Raw genomic sequence first — 12,953 nt, forward strand, 5'->3', positions numbered from 1 at the left:
TTTTTTTTTTTAAATACAGTATAGATGGCTCTTGCTGAGGGAAGGGTTTGTGTGGAAATAAGTCAGGAGGTGTTATGAGTCGATTTGGGAATTTCTGTATCACTGTGGATTCTGGGGAAAATTACTTGACTTTCCTGGATCTCAGGTTGATTTTTTTTTTTTTTTTTCATTTTTAAAATGTAACTGGATCTGAAGACTGGTACTTTATCTGTTTGTTCATGAGCCCCGTGTTCAGAACTGTGATGGAACTCCCTCCTCTTGCAAGGTTGCTTCCCTCCACCTCTTGAGCTCCTTCCCAGTCCCACACAACCTATTGGACCTCTACACCATCAAAGTTACCGATTATTCCTTAGACTGGGCTTAAAAGATTTAAACAATCTCTGACAACTCATTCAATTCCTATTAGGTGGCAGACGCTTCGCCTCCACGAAGTTCTCAACAGATGGAGAAAGTCAGTAGATAGCAAAAGAAGGGGAGTGATTGGAGTGGTCAGAGCAAATGGCAATCTTTAAAACAGATATGAAAGAAATAAGAAAAAAATGTTTGAAACTAATTTGTTTTCATAGTGAAATTGATGAGGACATTGCAACAGTTTTTTTTTTAATGGAAAAATAATCTGAAGAAAACTTTCTTAGGAAAAACACCATTGCCAAATTAATACAGCAGTATCAGTGAGCTGCAGATGAGATATGCCAAAAGTTAAACCAGCTCAAAAAATTTTATGAGAACTCAGAGGGAAAATATAATAGAAACTATTGAGAGGTAAAGGTACGAGATATGGAGAATGGATCCAGAAAACTAATAATCAAATATGAGTCCAGACGGTGATAACAGAACTGACTGAGGAGGAGCAATAATCAAATATATAATAGAAGAAAATTTACTCAGTTGATGGAAAATTTGGATTTAAGACTTAAATTCAACCCTCAGATTTAAAAGGTTCATGAAATGCCAGGTAGAAATAAGTGAAAAGACAACCATATTTAGACCTGTATCACAATGAAAGCTGAGTTTAAAGAATTAAAATATATGCTGATATAGTCAAGATACATTGTTAATTTTTTAAGCCAATTGCAGAACAAGATATAGAGTATGGTTCTGTCTGAGTGCAGCAAAACCATTTATTGCATATGTAAATTTCTATATAAATACATCAAAAAAGATGTGGAAGAATACATACCGAACTTTTTAAAATGGTTATCTTGGGAATTCCCTGGCAGTCCAGTGGTTAGGACTGCAAGCTCTCACTGCCAAGGGCCCGGGTTCGATCCCTGGTTGGGGAACTAAGATCCCACAAGCTGCACAGCGCGCACAAATAAATAAATAAATAAGTAAAAAGAATGAAAATTAATAAGCTACGTATTCAATAAGGGTAGAAAAAGAAAATAAAAATAGAAGGAAGAAATAAAGATAAAATCAGAAATAATAAAGGAAAAAGAACAGCACTTGATAAATTGAAGCACTCATTCTTCAGAAATAGACATTAAAATAGACACATTTCTGGCAAAAAATTTTGAGAATTCAAGATATCCTACCAAATGCTTCATAGGTAATGCAAACTTAGCTCATCAAATCTCTGATTTTCCCCTAAAATATTTGTTTCTTTGCCAGCCTTATATCTCAGTAAATTATAACACCATCGAAGTCAAAACCCAAGAGTTATCCTTGACACCTCCGTCTCTCTCAGTCCCCACATTCAATCCAATATCAGGATATGTCTCTTCTATATCTGTAGTGGTGACATATGGAGTTCATCACCTCAACATTTTCACCTTCCTTTTCTCTTGAAAACTGTCCCTTACTCTCACTCAGAAGTACTTTCTCTTTTCCTTTTTCTGTCTATTTCCTTTTTTCCTTTCTTTCCTCTTTTACTCCCTTCATTTGCTCCTATTTTTCCCTCAGGTGCAGAGATTTGAGGCAGTCCTGCTGTTCAGTTCACATTATCATCGACAAGGCCTTTCTCATTTTATCTTTTTTTCCTTCATTCCAATTCCCAGTCATGTTCCTTCCCTCTTCCTTCAGTAGCCACTCTAATGTGTTTGATATATGTCCTTGGATATACATGTATCTTTGAATAATATATAGTATTGTTTTATATATGTATGTGTTTTAAATGTACATATTTGATATTGTGTTATAGAAATCATTGTTTCATGTTTCTGTAAATACTTCTATTGCATAGTATTGTCTTAAATGACCTCACACCCTTGGCCACTGGTCCTGGGCCTAGATGGGCCAATCAGAGTCCCTACCCAGAATTTTTTTTAACTGAAACTAAGAAAAAAAGAAAATCCCTCTCCAGTTTGGAAGCCGTAAAATGTAAAACACAGGAGCTGTCAGCAGCCATGTGTCCTGCCATGCGGAACCAGCTGGTCTGCAGTGAAAAGAATGAAGCCGACATGCAGAAAGCAGCAGAGGTGAGAAACAATGAGAAAGTCCTGGAAAATCTCGAAGTCCCTAGTTCCAGTTGTTTCTGATGTGCCATGTTCCTGCCCTTCCCATGGTTCAACTCTTCCTTGGATTCCATGAGCCAGTAAATTCTCATCACCTCCCTCTTGTGCCTAAGCCAGTTAAAATTGGGGTTCTATCACTCGTAACCAAGAGGTCTAACTAATTATAATCTCCAAAATGTATGTGCGTGTGTGCTTTTTAATTGTGGTAAATACACGTAACATGAAATATACCATCATGATCATTTTTAAGTGTACAGTTCAGTAGTGTTAAGTACATTCACATTGTTGTACAACCAATCTCCAGAACTCTTTTCATCTTGCAAAACTGAAACTGTACCCATTGAACAACAGCTTCCCATTGCCCCCTCCTCCCCACAGCCTCTTACAGTCACCGTTCTACTTTCTATGGATTTGACTACTCTAGGTACCTCACATAAGTGTAACCATATGGTATTCGTCTTTTTGTGACTGGCTTATTTCAATTGGCGTAATATCCCCAGGATTCATCCATGTTATAGCACATGTCAGAATTTCCTTTTTTTGAGGCTAAGTAATATTTCATTGTATGTATATATCCCATTTTGTTTATCCATTTATCTGTCGCTGGATACGTGGGTTGCTTCCACCTTTTGGCTATTGCAAATAATGCTGCTATGAACATAGGTGTACAAATATGTCTTTGAGACCTTCATTGAATTCTTTTGGGTATATAACCAGAAGTGGAATTGCTGGATCATATGGTAATACTGTTTCATTTTTTGAGGAACTACCACACTGTTTTCCACAGCAACTGCACCATTTTACATTTCTACCAACAGTGCACGAGGACTCCAGTTTTTCTACATCCTGCCAACACCTGTTATTTTCCTAGTTTGGGGGTTTTTTAAATAGTAGCCATCCTAATAGGCATATGGTGGTATCTCACTGTGGTTTTGATTTGCATTTCTCTAATGATTAGAGATGTTGAGCATCTTTTCATGTGCTTGTTGGCCCTTTGTATATCTTTTTTGGAGAAATGTCTAGTCAAGTCCTTCGCCCATTTTTTGATGGGTTTGTTTTTCCAAAATGTATCTTGAATGATTATTTTTTTCTACCTCCACTTTCACCATCCAAGCCCCCCTGTTGTTTTTCGTGTGGACAGCTGTAATACTTCATAACTGGATACCTTGATTCCACTCTTCTCTCTTTCCTTTTCATTCATTGCAATGTAGCAAGTGATTTTCTGTAAATATGGATTCTAACATGTCACCTGCTCAGAATTCTCCAATGGCATTTTTAAAAAAACTTTTATTGGAGTATAGTTGATTTACAATGTTGTGTTAGTTTCCACTGTACAGCAAAGTGAACTCTCTTTTAGATTCTTTCCCATATAGGTCATTACAGAGTATTGAGTAGCATTCTCTGCTATACAGTAGGTCCTTATTAGTTATCTATTTTATATATAGTGGTGTGTATATGTCAGTCCCAATCTCCCAATTTATCCCTCCCCGCCCCCTCCCCTGGTAACAAGTCCAATGGCATTTTATTGCTCTTAAAAAAAAAATCCATGGACTTCCCTGGTGGTCCATTGGTTAAGATTCCATGCTTCCACTGCCGGGGGCGGCGTGGGTTCAATCCCTGGTCTGGGAAGTTCTGCATGCTGTGAGGTGTGGCCAAAAAAAAATTCCATGAGTCATGGTCTCTTATGATCTAGACTCTGCCAACTTCACTCTCCTTATCTCTTATCACATTTCCCATTGATCACATTTTCAGATACATTGACCTTTTAATTCCTGGAAAATGCCAATCTCTTTCCCTCCTTAAAGCATTCATATAATATTCCCTCTACCTGAAACACTTTCCCCACTACTCTGCCCATTCATCTTTTAGGTCATAATTTAATTTTACTTCTCAAGAAAAAAAAAAACTAATTATTCACAAAATAATAAAAATTCAGTTCTACATAGAGGGTCTTCATTGACCTCCTTCACTGATCTAAATAAGGCCTCCCACTATAGTATCCTATCATAATACACTTCCCTAAGTTAACATATCAATGTTTGTAAATACATATTTAATTGAATTATTTGTTAGACACCTCTCCAATACATTGTAATCTTTGAGAGGAGGAACAAGTCTACTTCTCTAGTACTATATCCCCAGATCAAACAGTATCTGACACAGAAGGTGCTCAAATTTGTTGAATGAATGAATACCACGGATATGAAAAATACTTAGAAATATTAATATGTACAGCTTTATACTAATAAATTTTAAATTAAGTGATTTTACAAAAAAAATTACTGAAATTAATTCAGGAGGAGATGGCAAATCCATATAAACCAGTAACTATGAAGTCATTGAAAAAGTTACTAGAGGTACATTTTTAAGGTAAAGACAAATTATCTTTATTTGCAGATAGCATGATTGTTTAGAGAATAAACTGTAAAACTATTAGATCTAACAAGATAATCTGGTAAAGTATCCTATTACATGATAAATATACAAAAATTATTAGCTTTCATATACATCATCAGTAAGCAGTTTAAAAATCTAATTTTAAAAATGCCTTATCTTGGGGCTTCCCTGGTGGCTCAGTGGTTGAGAGTCCACCTGCCAATGCAGGGGACACGGGTTCGTGCCCTGGTCTGGGAAGATCCCACATGCCGCGGAGTGGCTAGGCCAGGCCCGTGAGCCATGGCCGCTGAGCCTGCGCGTCCGGAGCCTGTGCTCTGCAACGGGAGAGGCCGCAACAGTGAGAGGCCTGCGTACCGCCAAAAAAAAAGAAGAGAAGCCACAGCAATGAGAAGCTCAGGCACCGCAACGAAGGGTAGCCCCTGCTCGCCGCCAACTGGAGAAAGCCTGAGTGCAGCAACGAAGATCCAACGCAGCCATAAATAAATTTATATATATAACAAAAAGAATGGATAAACAACAAGGTCCTAAAGCACAGAGAACTATGCTAAATATCCTGTGATAAACCATAATGGAAAAGAATATGAAAAAGAAGGTATGTATATGTATAACTGAATCGCTTTGCTGTACAGCAGAAATTAACACAACATTGTAAATCAACCTTACTTCAATAAAAAAAAAGTTCAGTCACTAGTAATTAAAGAAATGTAAACTACTAGACATACTTCATTAAATTGACAGATAAAAATGATACAGTAAGGGTGAAGGAAAATAGTCATTCCTTAGAAAGTGCTGTTGGAGTATAAATTGATATGATCTATAACTCTTCTGGAGATCAGTTTGGCAGTGGTATCAAAAGCCTTAGAAGTATGTATGCCTTTTAATGTAAAATACCACTGGTGGAATCTACTCAAAGCATGTATAGAGATAAACAGAGATCTTGCAACAAGGCTGTTCATTACATCATTATTTATCATAGCCAAAAAAAAAAAAAAAAAGGAAATCTAAATGTTCAACAACAGAGTTATCTAAAACTACGGTATTTTTGTAAAAAGAAGTACTAGTAAGTCATTTCACTAGAAATCACATAGTGATTTCCCTGGCAGTCCAATGGTTAAGACTTCGCCTTCCAATGCTGGGGATGCGGGTTCAATCCCTGGTCGGGGAGCTAAGATACCACATGCCTCGTGGCCAAAAAAAACAAAACATAAAAAACAGAAGCAATATTATAACAAATTCAATAAAGACTTTAAAAAATGTTCCACATCAAATAAAATAAAAATAAAAAGTCACATAAATATATCTACTGATAAGCAAAGATTCATAGATATATTGTCTGAAAAAAGCAAGTTAACAAACCTGTCAAAAAAGTTTTGTCTGCATATGTATGTGGGTCTGGAAAGAGAGACAACAGAGCTTCGGTAGCAATTGTCTTTGGAGAGGAAAGCAGATTAAATTGTTTTTCTATTGAACATACATTACCTTTGTTAATAAGGAAAGAGAAACTTCATGTTTAAACACTACAGTAAAAATAGTAAAAAGTGGAAGCATAATACAGTTACTGAAAATTATAGTTATGAAAACTTTGAGGAATGAGCCAAATGGAAAAGGAGTAAAAATGTTATTTATGCTTTGATTTTAACTGTCATATATGTATATTGAAAAAACAGAAGGAAACATAGTGAACATAATTTATTAAGATGGTAGGATTGTAGGCAATTTTTCCCCTTGGTAAATTGTGAAATATTTTTTTTAAATAAAAATTTGTAGCAGATTTTGAACCCAGTTTATTCAAGCTTCACAATCATGAAAATGTAGAGACCAGTGGCAGTGCCAAGAGATGGATGGTAGGGGCAAGGACTGAGCTTTAAGCCTTCAATAATCATCACCAGTTATCTCCTGTGAGGTTTCAACAAAGCAAACTTATACACCAAGAAACTCAGCTTCAAGAGAAGTTCCCTTATGCAGAGATTCTGGACCCCAGTAATGGAGACAGTCCCCACATTAACACCACAGACCCTGAGTCTATTTTCCTATGTTATGCATTTTCTTTTTTTATTTTCTTAAGATTTTTGTTTGGTTGTTTTTTGGGTTTTTTGTTTGTTTTAGTTTAAGGTTCACAGCAAAATTGATGGGAACAGAAATTTGCCATATACTCCCGGCCCCCACACATGTATAGCCTCCCCCATTATCAGCATCCCCCACCAGAGTGGTATATTTGTTACAGCTGAACCTACATTGACATGCCATTAGCACCAAAGTCCATAGTTTACATTATGGTTCACTCTTGGTGGTGTACATTCCATGGGTCTGTGTTATGCATTTGCAAAATCTACTTTAAATACATCGTCTAGGCTTGCTTTGACCCCTCTTATTCCTGGGTTTCAGAACCATGTGTGATCAGTACTGCATCTCCTTTGCTGATGTTGAGAAAGCACATATCAACATTCGAGATTTTATCCACCTCACACCAGTGCTAACAAGCTCCATTTTGAATCAAGTAACAGGGCGCAATCTTTTCTTCAAATGTGAACTCTTCCAGAAAACTGGATCTTTTAAGGTAACAATCTCTTTTGATAGTGTATCATGTTTCTTTTCAAGCCACTTTGATTCTCTTGACCACCCAGTGAGGTAGGTACAATTAATATCTTTTTACAGCTAAAGAAATTGTGGAAATTTTCCTTTGCTCAAGTCCTGGTTACTTAGCATCATGGCGTTGACAAGAGCCACTTTTACACAATCTCAAAATTCCGTATAATTAAGGTGATCACATATAATTTACTATCCAGACTAGGACATGTTTGAGAATGAAAAGGGGGAACTTCTAACGATTAAGCCGAGATCACAGTCATCAACCTGGACATGTGTGATCACCCTGTATATAGCCAAGTTTAAGCATTCACTTTGTCAACTTACTATTTGTTTATACCTTATTATGAATATAAACGATCTAACCCTAGCTCAACCCCCATATAACAGGACCTTTTTCTACAAAATACGTCAGTGCCTCTCCTATGCATACAGATAGATTTCTGTGCTGATTTGTTACCTGAATTCTCTGACCGTTAGTTGAACTTTAAGATCCATTCAGGTAAAAATCTGAAAAGCTGCATTTTGCACTGTGCCTAACAGGTATTGTTAGTACCCATTAAGCGGTAGCTTTAGGATTTCAGGAATTTACCTTTTTCCATACCCATTAACTGAGAACTTTTATTTTAAACAAACAAAAACTTCTCCATTCTCTTTTGCCCTTTGCTTCTGCCATGGTTTATTTTTCATTCATCACGCATCAAGCACTTATTTTCACCAACTATACTAGGTATATGTACACTAGGCCTTGCCCCATATCCATACTTGCAGGGGAAGACAAAATAGGTTGATGACAAATGTCTTAAAAGAGTTACAAGGGCCATAGAAACGAATGAAGTACCTAATTTTGCCTGGGAGAACAAGGAGGTTGAACCAGGTGTTGTTTGATCCAAGTTTTATAGGATGAGTACTTTTAGCCATATCAGGGAGTGGGGGAAAAGAACTACAGGTAGAGGCATCAGCATGCCAAGAGGTACAGAGTTGTGAGCTAACCTGGTAGGATGGAAACTAGAGGCAATTTAGGATGGCTACAACGGTAGACGTAGATATGTTTAGAAAGGCTGCAGCTTGTAAGGGATTTGTACTTTTCTTACAAAAATAGGCAATCAATGAAAAAGGTAACGTTTGTTTTTTAAAAGCTCACTTTCCTAATCTAGTGGAACTATTAGATGAGAATAATCCTTGAGGCAGGATCAGCTGAGATTTGGTGATACCAAGTTGAGAAATGAGGCCTCACCAAGGTAGTGGCCAAGATGAACATGAGGTATTTAGGAGATAGACTCGATAAGATTTAGTCATGGAGTGGATGTGCAGTATTGGAAGAGAAAAATGTAAAAAAGCTCCTTGGTTTTTTGAAAAGAATTTTTAATCAAATATATTAATTCACCATTCCTCTTTTCCAGATTCGTGGTGCCCTTAATGCAATCAGAGGCTTGATTTCTGCCACTTCAGAAGAGAAGCCCAAAGCTGTTGTTACTCACAGCAGTGGAAACCATGGCCAGGCTCTCTCCTATGCTGCCAAATTGCAAGGTACTTGATTAATTTCCCAGGGTACTGGGTAGGCTCGTCAGAGGACTGGAAAAGCAGCCTTAACTTTCAGTGAGGTTGGTGATAGCTGAGGGAATAAATTTCCAAGTCCCTGATTACAAGCAAACTGAACATAAATTTCTATCCTAAATTCTGATTTGTACTAACCAAACATGCTTCTCCCTCCCAGGGATTCCTGCTTATATTGTAGTGCCCGAAACAGCTCCCAACTGTAAAAAATTGGCGATACAAGGCTATGGAGCCTCTATAGTATACAGTGAACAAAGCGACGAGGTAAGGAAGAGAGCAATGTTCAGTACCACCTTAACAGCTTTCATAGTAAAATGAAACTTCTCTTCCTACCTTACTGGCTGCAGCTTCTGTCTCCTTTGTTGTTTCTCTAAGTGTTGGCACGCACGACCTTTTCTCTACCTACACTCACTCAGATGATCTCATTAGTCTCATAGTTTAAAATATCACCTACACTCTAACTCCAGCCCTGAACTTTGCTCTTAACCAGACTTGTACATTCCCACTTGGGTGCCTTAATAGGCCTCTCAACCTTACTGTCTAAAACCAAACTCCTCATCTTAATACTGTTCCACTTCCAGTCTTCCCCATCTCAGTAAATGGCAACTTTAATCCTTCATTATCCTCAAAACATGGAGTTATCTTTGATAACTCTGATACCCCACATCCAAATCTTAGTCCTTTCAAAATATTTCCATAATCCAACTTTTTTTTTTAAATTAATTTATTTTTGGCTGAGTCGGGTCTTTGTTGCTGCGCGCTGGCTCTCTCTAGTTGCAGTGAGTGGGGGCTACTCTTTGTTGCGGTGCGCGGGCTTCTCATTGCGGTGGCTTCTCTTGTTGCGGAACGCGGGCTCTAGGCGCGTGGGCTTCAGTAGTTGTGGCTCACAGGCTCCAGAGAGCAGGCTCAGTAGTTGTGGTGCACTGGCTTAGTTGCTCTGCAGCATGTGGGATCTTCCCGGACCAGGGCTCGAACCCGTGTCCCCTGCATTGGCAGGTGGATTCTTAACCACTGCGCCACCAGAAAAGCCCAATCCAACTACTTCTAACAGCCTCTACCTTCACCATCCTGATTCAAACCAATGTCAGTCCTCACCTAGATTCAGTAGCCTCCTAATTGGTCCTCTGCTTCCACCCTTGCCCCACGAGTCTTGTCTCCAAAAGAGCAACCAGAGCTATCCATTTGGTAAGTCAGAATGTGTCTGTCAGCCTAAAATCCTCCAGTGGTTCCCCATCTCATACACAGTGGAAACCAAAGTTCTTGCAATCATCTATGGCCCAGATGAACTGGCCCATTTCTGTTTTTCTGACTTCATCTCCCACTATTACTCTCCTCCAAACACTCCACACAAACCACACTTAGTTTCTCAGAAAGCCAAGCACTCCTCTCTGTAGTCTTTGTACTTGCTGTTACTCTTTCCTTGGAATGTTCTGGAGGTACACAGGACTTGTTCAAATCTATTAAAATGTCACTTTACCAGTGGCCCTTCCCAAGCACCCTATATAAAATAAACTCATTTTTCTCTAAAGCATTTAGACATACCATATATTTACTCATATCCCACCCCTCCTCACCATATTAGAACATAACTCCACTGAGTGCAGGGACTGTTTTGTTCGGTTATATACCCAGTGCCAAAACAAATTCTGAAAAAAGTAGATGGCAAATAAAGTGTTAAATGACTGAATCTAACTTGTTGGGAACTCTATTAAATACAAATAAAGTAAGCTAAATTAATGTACTCTTTCAGTCCAGAGAAAATGTTACAAGAAGAATTGTGGAAGAAACAGAAGGCATCATGGTACATCCCAACCAGGAGCCTGCAGTGATAGCTGGGCAAGGGACAATTGCCATGGAAGTCCTAAACCAGGTAAAAGCTTAGTTAGTTCTTGTTTAGCCACTTACTGGTAATGCTGTTTGGCCGTAGAACCAATTATTTTATATGTACATATAAAACTGGTTATTAATAGACCTATTTATACTTTATATTCTTTTCATTAAAGGTTCCCTTGGTAGATGCACTGGTGGTACCTGTAGGAGGAGGAGGAATGGTTGCTGGAATAGCAATTACAGTTAAGGTAAGAAAACAGCTTCTGAAGGACTCCCTACTTCAGGCATAGAAGAGTTTATTTTACATCATAGTACATTGTGAATACTTGCTCAACATTCCCCCAAATTGCCATTCCTTCTCATCATCCCTTGGCACTTGAGATAGAAGGCCCTTCTCTTCACCACTACCCTTTTTTCTTTTTTTTGGCCGCGCGGCATGCGGAATCCTAGTTCCCAGTGACTGAACCTGTGCCCCCTGAAGTGGAAACGCGGAGTCTTAACCACTGGACCGCCAGGGAAGTCCCTCACTACCCTTTTCTTAATGAAAACTTTACAGCACAAAAGCCATTACAATGAGTGGCACCCTCACAGTCCTCTGAGTTCCATCTCACCAACCTACTATCCAAGTCAGTGGCTACTCTTTTCCCAAGTTACCAGCAGAACCAGCTGTGATCTAGGCCACCGAGGCCAGAGTGGAAAACAATTTCAAGTGCTTAAAGGCCCTATTTCCATTACATCGATTAAAAGGAAGCCTCTTGGGCAGAAATATGTTAACTGTACCAATCATTTTACTGCAAGCATGCAGGCAAAATGCTGTGGCTAGTTGTAAGCTATCTAATATTCCTCTTCCTAGGCTCTGAGACCTAGTGTCAAGGTATATGCTGCTGAACCCTTGAATGCAAATGACTGCTACCAGTCCAAACTGAAAGGGGAACTGACCCCCAATCCCTATCCTCCAGAAACCATAGCAGATGGTGTCAGATCCAGCATTGGCTTAAACACCTGGCCTATTATAAGGGACCTCGTGGATGACGTCTTCACTGTCACAGAGGATGAAATTAAGGTGAGGCCCCAAGAGGAAAGGAGATAACAAAAGAATGGAGCAACTTCTTAGACAAAAAACCCTCCTGTTGTAAGTGGCAACTCACCCACTAGGGACTCAACTAGGTGATTTCATGACACGAAGGTGGGTGCCCTAGATGTATTAAGACCATAGAAGCAGAGTTGGAATGAAAAAAGCCCTGCCCTTCATTGGCAAGCACAAACATATAGCAATAGGAAAATTCAGACGAGGCATATTATATCCCCATCTGGCCTTTAACTATAAAGGCCAACCATGTAGGCTCTTTCCCCTTTTCACTAATTCTTACTCCTTTCTATACCAACAGTATGCAACCCAGCTGGTGTGGGAGAGGATGAAATTGCTTATTGAACCTACAGCTGGTGTTGGAGTGGCTGCTGTGCTGTCTCAGCATTTTCAAACAGTTTCCGCAGAAGTAAAGAACATTTGTATTGTGCTCAGTGGTGGAAATGTAGACTTAACTTCCCTAACTTGGGTGAAGCAGGCTGAATAAGCCAGCTCTTTAGAAATCTGTTTCTGTTTAATATGTGCAAAAGGAAGAAAAGGGATTCAGTGTCTAAACACTTGGAAATTTTGTCTCCTGGTCATTGTCAACTTCCTATCTTCCCCTCTTAAAGAGCTTTCAAAATCCTAATGGAGAATGTATATTTCAGTAAGTTTTAATAGTTTTTTGGACTAAGTTGCAGTAGAAAAATATCCATACTTAACTGAGATACCTTGTCAAGGCCAAGAAAAGTCTTCTGCTAAAAGGAGCAGCAGACCTTAAGTAGGCTTAAGTAGAAAACATAAACTGCCCAATCACAACCTACAGGCTCCCAACCCTAGAGTGCTAACTAGTAGCAATGAGACAGAATCCCACTGAATCCATTATTCCATGTCCATTTCAGGCACTGTTGAAGAAATCTCACTTTTCACCCAAGGTACTGGTTCTGGTACATATGGATCATAAGTCCATTTGGGGAAAACTCTTTTATAGAGGTTCATCAGTACTGTGTCCTGAGATTTTAGCTTCCCATCAAAACTGCACTTCATGTGGCCGTGAGTACCTA

The 12,953-nt window shown here is 38.8% G+C and overlaps 1 protein-coding gene across 2 annotated transcripts; it reads left to right on the forward strand.

Annotated features, from left to right (window-relative positions):
• The first annotated feature begins 1,340 nt into the window (after positions 1 to 1,340).
• On the forward strand, positions 1,341 to 12,708 carry LOC113616839 (serine racemase). 2 transcript variants are annotated; one of them, XM_027100204.1, is made up of 8 exons: positions 1,341 to 2,417; positions 7,236 to 7,407; positions 8,840 to 8,966; positions 9,154 to 9,257; positions 10,744 to 10,863; positions 10,997 to 11,071; positions 11,677 to 11,886; positions 12,212 to 12,708. In XM_027100204.1, exons 1-8 carry the CDS (start codon positions 2,389 to 2,391, stop codon positions 12,395 to 12,397), a joined length of 1,023 nt encoding a protein of 340 aa, XP_026956005.1. In that variant the 5' UTR covers positions 1,341 to 2,388; the 3' UTR covers positions 12,398 to 12,708. The 2 variants fall into 2 exon arrangements, with proteins under 2 accessions (XP_026956005.1, XP_026956006.1); XM_027100205.1 differs by lacking the exon at positions 11,677 to 11,886 and having other exon boundaries at positions 12,212 to 12,538.
• The last annotated feature ends 245 nt before the right edge of the window (positions 12,709 to 12,953 follow it).

Source organism: Aethalodelphis obliquidens, unplaced genomic scaffold, assembly GCF_003676395.1.
Source record: "Aethalodelphis obliquidens isolate GAN/ISIS:26980383/991018 unplaced genomic scaffold, ASM367639v1 scaffold636, whole genome shotgun sequence".
NCBI classification, from domain to species: domain Eukaryota; kingdom Metazoa; phylum Chordata; class Mammalia; order Artiodactyla; family Delphinidae; genus Aethalodelphis; species Aethalodelphis obliquidens.